At 40.2% G+C, this 12,491-nt stretch overlaps 1 protein-coding gene across 1 annotated transcript; it reads right to left on the reverse strand.

The window, feature by feature from the left end:
* Positions 1 to 354: 354 nt before the first annotated feature.
* Positions 355 to 10,591, reverse strand: cox17 (cytochrome c oxidase copper chaperone COX17). The gene is made up of 3 exons (XM_072585302.1): positions 10,339 to 10,591; positions 2,115 to 2,225; positions 355 to 598 (listed from the first exon to the last, which is right to left on the reverse strand). Exons 1-2 carry the CDS (start codon positions 10,455 to 10,457, stop codon positions 2,141 to 2,143), a joined length of 204 nt encoding a protein of 67 aa, XP_072441403.1. The 5' UTR covers positions 10,458 to 10,591; the 3' UTR covers positions 355 to 598; positions 2,115 to 2,140.
* Positions 10,592 to 12,491: the final 1,900 nt, after the last annotated feature.

Below are 12,491 nucleotides of genomic sequence, written 5' to 3' on the forward strand. Positions count from 1 at the left end.
TTCATAGCTTGCTTTATTCTATTAAAAAGTTCACATCTGGTGTGCAAATAATGGAATAGAAGGTCAAATCCACGGCAATGATATAGACTTTAAAGGAAGAAAGGTTTGAAGTCTGGAACTAACGCAAAGGATATCAGAAGCTATTAGTATTTTCTTAATAATATAGCAAACACATGGAAATTTCTCTCCTGCAGTGTAAATATCTAATTTATTAACCATCCGCAATCAGTTTCTGTACTATAACATACAGATAAAATTTGTACAGCTGAACTTTGTAATCCAATATAATGAAAACACAGTACAAGAGTGAATGGCTGTTTTGCCAATCCTATACAAAGTGAAATAGGATCAAAGTGTATTTTCAAAGTTTTATTGAAGGATAAATCTTACAAATTTAAGTATCAATTTTATATAACTGTGGGACAAAAAAAGGCAGAAATGATATTGGTCATCTGACTAAGTTTTGATATATTTCACTGAAGACAAGTATTAGTTCCAGCTTTTGTTGTGACAGTTATTTTCTGTAGCAACGTATCCCCATACATCTTCATTCAATTTCAGGCAGCACAGCACACATTAATTTAATCCAAGACAAAACCTGTGTAATGCAGAAATAAATAATTTTAAAGCATCTGCAGTGTGGTTAAATAAAAAAAAACTCATATCTAGAACAAATTATCCCAGAATCCATGCAGGTATGGAACTCAATTTAAACCTGTCATGTCAATGTACTATCACAGCACCTGGTTTCACCTATTTTCACTAAAGTACAATCAGGCTCTATGTTTATCCTTTCAAGGATCAATGGCTGAATATTGGGTCAGGGTTTGTAGGACCAGAGCTTCCAAAACTGTAGGTGGGATTTCAAGTGGGATTACAAGCTCTCAGTCAGCAACGCTCACCGTGCAGCTCCAAGTGACCGACTACAGTTATTCTCCTATTCTCATAGATCCTGCTGTCTCAGTTCTTACTGAGGGGTCATGACAGTTTAAGCTTTGCAATGGGGTTGTATTGGGAAAAAGAATTGGTGAGGATTGCTGGAAACAATTATTCCATTAAATCAAATAGGTTCCAGCAGCAATTGGACATTTCTCTGCCTTTTCTGGATTTATTTAAGTAAATTAATGCAGGTAATGGTAGATTCACAAATATTAAAGATGTAATGTATTTTTAAAAACTTAGGGCCAAATTGGAAAACTGTTAGCATGCTCAAATGATAAATAAGGCCCTGGCTTGGTCTCCAAAAATCAACATATAATGGATGCAGACAGCATTCAGAGGGTTGAAAAGCAATTACTGCTCTTATTGCAAAGATTTGCCACGATTCTAAAAGATCAAGCTTACTTTTCTTATTGTTATATATCTCTGTGACATTAAAGGTCAAACAGACATTTTTAAAAAAAATATAAAATAACCTAGACAGAATAATTGCCACTTGTGAGATCTGTAACTAAGACAGATCATTAAAAATCCATCATCAAAAGGAAACTTCATGAAAAGGTGAATGGTATTTAAATATTAAAATAGCAAGAATTGATCTTTGAATATTTTGACTCATCAAACTAAACTTGTATAATTTCTTAAAGGTTAATGGCACATTAAACCAAAACTTAATAGCAAGTTTCTCCATTGTCCACTATCTTACACTTGACAGTTCCTTTTCTTTCCCTCCTTGTACTGATGGTGTAGAATAGGATTATAAAATGAGATCAGGAAACCCCAAAGTGCTTCGTTACTTCAGAAAGTATATTCAAGCCAAGCAACTTTACAAATAAATTAAGACTGATATTCCTCTTAATACTAGTATGCATGGATTCAATTTTAATACCAAAAGGTTCAATGAAATATTGCAATCATAATAAAACAGAAAGCAGGTGGAGCTCTCTATGACTCGATGGTGCCTATTTATTAGTTGGCTAGTACCCAATCAGGTAGTCATCCCAAGAGATTCTTACATCAATTTTGGGGGATGGCGGGGGAGGGGGCAATTCAACACATTTGCTCAAACCCTCAAATGCATACAATATTTATTAAATGTTTATAGAAGTCACTCTAAATTACACAGTTTAGAAAAGTAAAACTTAGTAAAAAGGTTCTAAAGAATTAATACTCACCACACAGTTCCAAAGACAGTGCCTTGTTAAATCTTAAATCCCAATGCTCTCATACACTCTTTATGAGCTTCAATCAGATCTTTGCAGTTCTCCTCTCCTTTCTCAATTATACTGCAAAGAGAATTAGTGTTAAGTAGATTGGTTCAAATTATTAAAACACAAAATGAACAATCTACTTACTATTTTTACTAAAAGTAAGAAGTTGCCAGTCTTAGCAGACTATAGAGCTTCTTTCTCATTAGAGAGAAATGGCTGGTGGTGGTTTAACCTGAGAGGTTGAGAAAGAAATTCATTCCTAGTAATCTCAGCCAGTGCAGGAATTGAACTCATGCTATTGGCATCACTCTGCATTGCAAACCAGCCATCCAGCCAACTGAGCTAAAAAGACCCACCACTGCTTTTAATACCAAACATTCAAAGTTGATAAACAGTACTCACTTTTCAGATTCCAAAACTAGCACTTCTGCTTTTGATAGATCTGTATTTTAGAATTGAATCAAGATTTTTAAAAATTAAATTTTGTTCCTGAGAAATTTCATACAACTGTCCTTCACAACAAACATTTCTGGATGTAGTTTTTCTGGAACTGGAAGGCATTACTTAAATGCTGAATATAGAAACCACAAAATGGAGAAGCATAATACAACAATCCATTAATTCAGTCTCCATTTCGGCTTCTTTTTGGGAGGGTTTGCTAAAAAAAAAGTCTTAATAGATCTAGCTATAACACTGTACAGTTATTCAATTTCAAGATTTTAACACTGAAATTTAACCTGGACAACAAAAGAAGCAGAATCAAAGCACCTAATTAAGAACAACCACTGTACTCTTCAAGGGTTCCTCCAGACATAAAACAAGACGTAGAGATTATAATGCAGAAATATGGACTTCAGGTTTCATTTTGGGAAAAATTTACTTTGGTGACATTGGGGTATATTCTGTTGCCACAGGCAATTGTTAGAGGCAATTAGTTAGAGGCAAAATCATGATAATAAGTAATAGACCATTCTAAGGGAGGGAGAAGATATGCACAACTGTTAACGAAGAGAAAAAGAATTTTCCATAAGACATTATATATAAATTCATATAATTTATGATGGCACATTTTCACACTGTTTTGCAGAACTGAGGTTCTAGAATGGCTCTTGATTAGCTTTTGTATTTTGAATTCAGTGGCAATTAGAGTTCCAAACAATTTCCATATACAAGGAGCCTTGATGGTGAACAAAAAAAACTGAAGTTAGGGCAGCACAGTGGCTCAGTGGTTAGCAATGCTGCCTCTCAGTGCCAGGGATACAGGTTCGAATCTAGCCTCGGGCGACTGTCTGTATGGAGTTTGCACATTCTCCCAGTGTCTGTGAAGGTTTCCTCTGGGTGCTCTGGTTTCCTCCCACAATCCGAAGATGTGCAGGTTAGGTGAATTGGCTATGCTAAATTGCCCATAGTGTTCAGGGCTGTGTAGGTTAGGTGCATTAGTCAGGAGGGAAATGGATCTGGGTGGGTTACTCTTTGGAGGGTCAGTGTAGACTTGTTGGGCCAAATGGCCTGTTTTCACATTGTAGTACTTCTAGGATGATGATCTGTTTTATTGATAATTATAAAATATAAATATTCTAATAGTGATAAACAAACATACAAATGTTGGAAAATTGCCCAGATATATCCAGTTCACAAAAAGCTGAACATATCTAATCTGATCAATTGACTACTCCAGTCTTCTATTAATCATGTGCAAGGTGTTATAAATAGTGCTTTTGTGATATTAAAGAGTTAACTTGTTCTGTTGACCTGCAGCAAACTGGATGTCCCAAGGCTAGGGTGGGATGCCTCTGATTTACAGATAGATTGTAAGAAATTTACATTTATCTTCTCCTATTATTCAGAGCCATTTTCATGGCATTTCCTAGTTATTCAAAAGCCATTTACATTGTCACCTCCTATTATTTACTTTTTCATCCCCATTCAGAAATCAATAAGAACATTACAGTTGGAATTTGACTACCCTCTGTAGTTAAAAAAATGATTTGCAACAGATTTGACCATGAAGGGATGATTTACATTATATTGTTTCTGGAGATGGTCAGGTCACTGCATTGTGTCGTGTGTGGCATGTGACTGTGAGGGAGTGACTGGGTGGGGGGGGGCACGGGGTTTGTCTTGACAGCATTATTGACTGTGATGTAAAGATGTAAAGATTTTGTATAAAGGAAGGACTATTTCCTTTGTTCAGAGAGCTTTCCTGGACACGCTTTGCAAGCATGGCAAAGAGTGTTTACGGTTTCTCCAAAGCTTGTATTGTACTGTACTTAATAAAATTTTGCTTGTTCACAGAAGTTGGCATGTTGCAGTTGCAGTTAGAACATAGAACATAGAACAATACAGCACAGAACAGGCCCTTCGGCCCACGATGTTGTGCCGAACTTCTAACCTAGATTAAGCACCCATCCATGTACCTATCCAAATGCCGCTTATAGGTCGCCAATGATTCTGACAGTTGCATCAAGTGTGCAAGAATCTCAAGAAAAAAAGAACATAACACTATCAAGTGACAGTTATTATTAACTTCCTCACTAATCTCAACAAAGGTTCCACTAGGGTCACTTAGCCTTAGACCTCAATGCACCTTAGATTCAAACAAGGACAAGAGAGCTAACTTTCAGAGGTGAGGCAAGTGTAACTGTTCTTGATGACAGACAGCATTTGACGGAGTTTGACATTAATGAATATTGAAATTAATGGGAATCAGGGAAAAGACTTCTCACCGGCTGGAATCACAGCTAGCTCAAATGGAAGATAATTGTGATTGTTGGAGCCAAATCTTCTCAAGAATCAAGAATTAATTAGAACATCAGCCTAGGGCAAACTACCTTCAGCTGCTTTGATACTTCCTCCACAGGGCAGAAGAAATGAAGATTTTTGCTGATGATTGCACAATCGATTCATTCGCAAAGTCTCAGAAAATGCACTGCAATAATAGGTGGATACATTTAGGATTAGGTTTATAAGTGAGAAGTAATATTTACAACAAACATGTTTAAGATAATAACCATTTAAAAATAGTGAGTTTAACCACCTCCTCTTCACATTTAATGGCTTAACCATCAAATGTCACTGCCACAATATCACTGCTGAGGGTACAATCCAGAGGTACAACTGAATCAGCGATACAAACACTGTGGTTAAATGAACAGGTTAGAGACATGGAATTCTGCAGTTTATGAATAATGTTTTGACTGCTGTAAGTCTGACAACCATCTAGAAGTCAGACTACTCTTTTAAGAAGGGTGGTAAGGACAAGCCAGGGAACTATAGACCAGTGAGCCTGACCTCAGTGGTGGGCAAGTTGTTGGAGGGAATCCTGAGGGACAGGATGTACATATATTTGGAAAGGCAAGGACAGATTCGGGATAGACAACATGGCTTTGTGCGTGGGAAATCATGTCTCACAAACTTGATTGAGTTTTGTGATGAAGTAACAAAGAAGATTGATGAGGGCAGAGCAGTAGATGTGAACTATATGGACTTCAGTAAGGCATTCAAAAAGGTTCCCCATGGGTGACTCATTAGCAAGGTTAGATCTCATGGAATACAGGGAGAACTATCCATTTGGATATAGACCTGGCTCAAAGGTAGAAGACAGAGGGTGGTGGTGGAGGGTTGTTTTTCCAGACTGGAGGCCTGTGACCAGTGGAGTGCCACAAGGATCAGTGCTGGGCCTTCTACTTTTTGTGGAGAAAGTGAGGACTGCAGATGCTGGAGATCTGAGCTGAAAATGTGTTGCTGGAAAAGCGCAGCAGGTCAGGCAGCATCCAAGGAGCAGGAGAATCGACGTTTCGGGCATGAGCCCTTCTTCCCGAAGGATAAATAGGCAAAGTCTTTTCCCTGGGGTTGGGGAGTCCAGAACTAGAGGGCATAGGTTTAGGGTGAGAGGGGAAAGATATAAAAGAGACCCAAGAGGCAACATTTTCATGCAGAGGGTGGTACGTGTATGGAATGAGCTGCCAGAGGATGTGGTGCAGGCTGGTACAATTACAACATTTAAGAGGCGTTTAGATGGGTATATGAATAGGAAGGGTTTGGAGGGATATGGGCCAGGTGCTGGCAGGTGGGACTAGATTGGGTTGGGATATCTGGTCGGCATGGACGGGTTGGACCGAAGGGTCTGTTTCCACACTGTACATCTCTATGACTCTACTCTCCACTTGACTAGATGGTGCAGCTCCAACAACACACAAAAAGCTTTGTGACATCCAGAACAATTCTTTTTCTCGAGATCCTGATGCACTTGATGCAACTGCAACATGCCAACTTCTGTGAACAACCAAACTTTTATTAAGTACAAGCTTTCTGGAGGAACCCTTAACACATTTCAAAGGGCTTGCAAAGCCGTGTCAAAGATGTCCCGGAATGAAAAGATTGGTTCTTCCTTTTATATAGTACAGGTGTTTCACATTACAATAGTCAGTAACACCCAAAATACTACCCCCAACCATTCCCCCACAGTCACATGCCACTCAAGACACAATGTAGTGATCACATCATTTCCAAAAACAATGTAACATACATTGTTCCTTATTGGCCAGATATGCTGTGAATTATTTTTATAAACTACAGGATGTGGTCACAATTTTAATTGCAATGTTCTTATTGATACTGAATAGGAGATAATGACAATGTAAATTTGCTTCTGAATGATAGGTGATGGTAATGTAATTGTTTTTACATTCTATCTGCAAGACAAAGACAAAGACATATCACCCAACCCACGGAACATCCAATTCCTTGCAGGCCAGCAGAACAAATTAATCCCTTAACATCTCAAAAGTAACCCATTTGCTTGGCAGCAAATCCACCGTTTTAAGCAAACGATCACTAACTCAACAATCAAACATGTTGGCTCCAGTAGACACCATCTATAAAATGTACTGCAGCAACTCCCAAACCTAGAAAGGAGAACAACAAAGGCATCAGGTACACAGGAGCACCACTATCTCCAAGTGACACATCATCATAACTTGAAAATATAAAATGCTCCTTCACCGTTACTGAATCAAATCCCTTTAACAGAATTGTGGGAACATTTCCATCATACAGATTACAGCCTTTCAAGAACACATCACATCATCACAAACTGTTGGACAATTAAGGATGAGCAATAAATGCTGACCGTATCAGCAATAAAGTAAGGTCGCCATAGTCCTGATCTCTCATTAGAGACAACTGGTGGTGATTTAACCTCAGACAAGGGCAGAACTTGAGAAGGACAGTCTTTCATGGTAACCCCACCTACATTTTGTGAATTGCTAAAACATACATGTGCATAATATAACTGTGTCCAAGAATGAATTACAAAACACTAAATTTAAATTTAATATTTTAATACAATACTCTTAGCTGGTTAAAGCACGACCACTGACCAAACTGTTTTTTTAAAACAGGCATTGTAGAATTTCAAACAAAACAGGGGCTCAGGGCACTCAATCAATTTGTTTTAAGGTTATAAGTTTGATAATTTTAAAAAGGACATAATGTTGTACAATTTCAATGTAAAAACAAAACCTGCCCCATTTTGCAGCCCACACAACACAATGAATTGAGATCCTAATTCAAACAAGGCAAACCAGTTACTTAAAAGGATTTTCTGAACCAGGATTTTAACAAACCAAAATATTTAAATATCATACTCTCAGCATGGTACAATTTAGATTGAAACTTCCTTTTCTGACCAAAGTATTAGTACAACCTTAATTTCAGCATTTCTCTTTTTTTCAAAGAGCCTCTGGTCAGAAATCTTTTCATTTTAATATGGGGGAAAAACACGCACATTTGAGACCCACCCCCCCCCCCTCAGTTCACCAGGGGGTGTTGATTCATGAAATGGAAAATGTGGAGGCTGAAGAGATTGGGGAGGCACTGAATGAATACTTTTCGTCAGTATTCACTCAGGAACAGGACATTGTTGTCGATATGAATACTGAGGCACGAATAAGTAGAATGGATGGCTTTGAGATATGTAGAGAAGAGGTGTTGGAAATTCTGGCAAGGGTGAAAATAGATAAGTCCCCTGGGCCTGATGGCATTTATCCTAGGATTCTCTGGGAAGCAAGGGAGGAGATTGCAGAGCCATTGGCCTTGATTTTTGTGTCCTCTTTGTCGACAGGAGTAGTGCCAGAGGACTGGAGGCTAGCAAACGTGGTTCCCTTGTTCAAGAAGGGGAGTAGGGATAATCCTAGTAACTATAGGCCAGTGAGTCTCACTTCTGTTGTGGGCAAAGTCTTAGAGAGAATTGTAAGGGATAGGATTTATGCACATCTGGATAAGAATGATGTGATCAAGGATAGTCAGCATGGTTTTGTGAAGGGCAGGTCGTGCCTCACAAACCTTATTGAGTTCTTTGAGAAGGTGACTAAGGAGGTAGATGAGGGGAAAGCGGTAGATGTGGTATATATGGATTTTAGTAAGGCGTTTGATAAGGTCCCCCATGGTAGGCTACTGCAGAAAATACAGAGATATGGCATAGAGGGTGAGTTGGAGGTTTGGATTAGGAATTGGCTCTCTGGAAGAAGACAGAGGGTAGTAGTTGATGGCAAAGGTTCATCTTGGAGTGCCGTCACTAGCGGTGTTCCGCAAGGATCTGTTTTGGGACCATTGCTGTTTGTCATTTTTATAAATGACCTGGAGGAAGGGTTAGAAGGTTGGGTGAGCAAGTTTGCGGATGATACGAAAGTCGGAGGAGTTTTAGACAGTGAGGAAGGATATGGCAGGTTACAGCGGGATATAGAGAAGCTGCAGAGCTGGGCAGAAAGGTGGCAAATGGAGTTCAATGTAGCTAAGTGTGAAGTGATTCACTTTGGTAAGAGTAATAAAAAGATGGATTACTGGGCTAATGGTAGACTACTTGGTAGTGTGGAAGAGCAGAGGGATCTTGGTGTCCATGTACACAGATCTCTGAAAGTTGCCACCCAGGTAAATAGTGCAGTGAAGAAGGCATATGGCGTACTGGCTTTTATTGGTAGAGGAATTGAGTTCCGGAGTCCTGAGGTCATGCTGCAGTTGTATAAGACTCTGGTGCGGCCGCATCTGGAATATTGTGTGCAGTTTTGGTCGCCATACTATAGGAAGGATGTGGAGGCACTGGAACGGGTGCAGAGGAAGTTTACCAGGATGTTGCCTGGTATGGTAGGAAGATCCTATGAGGAAAGGCTGAGGCACTTGGGGTTGTTTTCATTGGAGAAAAGAAGGTTTCGGGTGACTTGATAGAGGTGTACAAGATGATTAGGGGGTTAGATAGGGTTGACAGTGAGAACCTTTTTCCACGTATGGAGTCAGCTATTACAAGGGGGCATAGCTTTAAATTAACGGGGGGTAGATATAGGACTGATGTTAGGGGTAGGTTCTTCACTCAGCGAGTCGTAAGCTCATGGAATGCCCTGCTAGTAGCAGTAGTGGACTCTCCCTCTTTATGGGTATTTAAGCAGGCATTGGATAGGTATATGGAGGATAGTGGGTTAGTGTAGGTTAGGTGGGCTTTGATCGGCGCAACATCGAGGGCCGAAGGGCCTGTACTGCGCTGTATTCTTCTATGTTCTATGAATTGGCCATGCTAAATTGCCCATAGTGTTAGGTGAAGGGGTAAGTGTATGGGGATGGGTCTGGTTGGGTTACTCTTCGGAAGGTCGGTGTGGACTCGTTGGGCCGAAGGGCCTGTTTCCACACTGTAAGTAATTTAATCTAAAACTTATTGAAAATGTTCCAATTTACTCTCTAGACCTAGCCCTCGACATCTGCTCCCTAGTATTGCTTATCAGTTTGAACGATAGGAGATCCAGAATTAAACTGCGTTTAATTTGCAGAAGTATTGGTTAATGTGGTAATCTCGCTGCAAAGTGATGAGAACATAATTGGGAACTTCATGCTCAGACTTGAGCAGTCCACATTTTAGCGATAAACTTCAAAGCGTGTCACGAGAAAAACGGATATTTCCTCCGCCCTTCTAAAATACACCATCGCAGTCATTGATATAAATGAACACAGAGGATTAGTTGGATCAATTATTATTGGGGACATGAAGTGAACCCGTAGGAACACCATTTATTGAGCTGCGGATGAACTCGGATATCAAACCTGACCTACGGGCATGTACGCAGAAAGTACACGAATTCGGGTCCGTGACACGATTGCGATGGTAAAGATATAAATAGAGATCGAAAAAGTTTCACATTACCAGGCATCCCTGACTTTCTTGGTCTCAGGACACGCACAGCATGGTTTCAAAGGCTTCTTCCCCTCCGCCTGACCAGCGTGCACTGTCCCCACTGATGTAGTCACGGTTAATTCAGACATTTTCTCTGAAATTACGTTTAGCTGCCTGTTTGTTTTCGCCTTAAGTTGATTTTCTTTCGATTTTCACCTTCGCGTAACCCGTCGTCCCGATCTTCAATCCTACGCAACACGCTAAGTCTGGAGCATATGAACTGACAGGGGAAATCGCATTGTCTCACGGGATTTGTAGTTCCTCTTCAGTCTCAATCCTATTAAGCGGCAGAGATCGAACTACAAATCCTAGAACACACTGCACTAGGCTGCGTATTTCACTTGCGCGAATATCCACGGGGTATCGATGCAGCCTTGCATGGATATCGTTTAAAGACGAATAATTCTATTAATTGTCAAAGTAAAATTACATTTTAATGCACGTTTTTGGAAATAAGGTCATTAAATGAAGATAAACCCTCATGATGCCTACGCCCTTTATCTTCTGTTTGCGAGAATGGATTGTTTCTGAGTTAGTATTAGTTACGAAGATCTCAGGAAGTCTTATGATCTTGTGGTAATGCTCTTACCTGTAGACTAGAAGCTTTACGCTGGAGGCCCATGGAAATACTTACTGGCAGTGCTAGGTACGATTGTAACATGCACTGTTGAGTAAGTCAGTCCATAAATATGCAGGCATCCTACAGGCGAATACTAGGAGAATTTTCTAGTCCTGATGAACGGCCCTGCCCGAAACGTCGACTTTCCTGTCCCTCAGATCCTGTCTGACCTGCTGTGCCTTTTCCAGCACCACAGTCTCTACTCAATTTTTTGGTCATCGTGACCAGTAGTACTTTGCCCATAAAGAAGTACTGTACTATTTCCAATGGAAGTCTGCGGCCCACACTTCACAAACGAAGATGGAGGAAACAAAACCAAATACTTAGGAAGACTTTGGGCTTTATCACTGGGAAGGGGGATGGTTGAAACGGTGTGGGAAGATGATGCGTAGTATACCATTGTCTTCCTGCAGCTATGCTATCTGTCAACAATAGGAAGGGTCATGACCAATTGGGTGCTTCCCCCCCATCTCTGTGGGCCTTCAACTACTAGTGGAAAGATACCCAGTATGTTTCATGTGAAGGGAGGGTAGAAATTGCAGAGACACTGACTGTAACCCTTCAATCTTCTTTGGACTTGGGACGTGCAAAAAGACTCGACAATTGCAAATATTATGGCCTTGTTCAAGAAAGGTTGTAAGGATACCAGAAAAAATAGAATATTACAATGCATTACAGGCCCTTCAGTCCTCTGTTGCGTTGACCGTGGAATCAACCTGAAGCCCATCTAACCTACACTTTTCCATTCTTGTCCATACACCTAGCCAATCATCATTTAAATGCCCTTAAAGTTGCAGGCAGTGTATTCCATGCCCCTACTACTCTGAGTAAAGAAACTACCTCTGACATCTGTTCTATATCTATCACCCCTCAATTTAAAGTTATGTCCCCTCGTTGCGATCCAAGGAAAAAGGCTCTCACTGTGCAACCTATCTAAGGCTCTGATTATCTTATATGTCATAATTAAGTCACTTCTCAATCTTCTCTTTAATGAAAACAGCCTCTAGCCCCTCAGCCTTTCCTCGTAAGACCTTCCCTCCATACCAGGCAACATCCTAGTAAATCTCCTCTGAACCCTTTCCAAAGCTTCCATACCCTTCCTATAATGCAGTAACCGAAACTGCCGGCAATACCCCCAAGTGTGGCCGTCCCAGACAGCCTGTACAGTTGCAGCGTGATCTCGTGGTTCAAAAACTCAATCCCTCTGCCAATAAAAGCTAATACACTTTATGCCTTCTTAAAAATCCTATCAACCTGGGTGCCAACTTACATGGATCTAAGTACCTGGATGCCAAGATCTCTCTGTTCATCTACACTACCAAGAATCTTACCATTAGCCCAGTACTCTGCATTCCTGTTACTCCTTCCAAACTGAACCACCTCACATTAAATTCCATCTGCCACCTCTCAGCCCAGCTCTGCAGCTTATCTATGTCTTTCTGTAACCTACAACATCCTTTGTTACTATTCACAACTCGACTGACCTTAGTGTCATCTGCAAATT

Source organism: Chiloscyllium punctatum, chromosome 15 (assembly GCF_047496795.1).
Source record: "Chiloscyllium punctatum isolate Juve2018m chromosome 15, sChiPun1.3, whole genome shotgun sequence".
In the NCBI taxonomy this organism is placed as follows: Eukaryota; Metazoa; Chordata; class Chondrichthyes; order Orectolobiformes; family Hemiscylliidae; genus Chiloscyllium; species Chiloscyllium punctatum.

Bases quoted from the DNA above. Each gene is read 5' to 3' on its own strand.
- cox17 (XM_072585302.1), bottom strand. From the start codon at position 10,457: ATGTCTGAATTAACCGTGACTACATCAGTGGGGACAGTGCACGCTGGT. The intron at 2,226-10,338 runs GTAATGTGAAAC...TTCTCTTTGCAG, and splicing joins AAGAAAGTCAGGGATGCCTG to TATAATTGAGAAAGGAGAGG.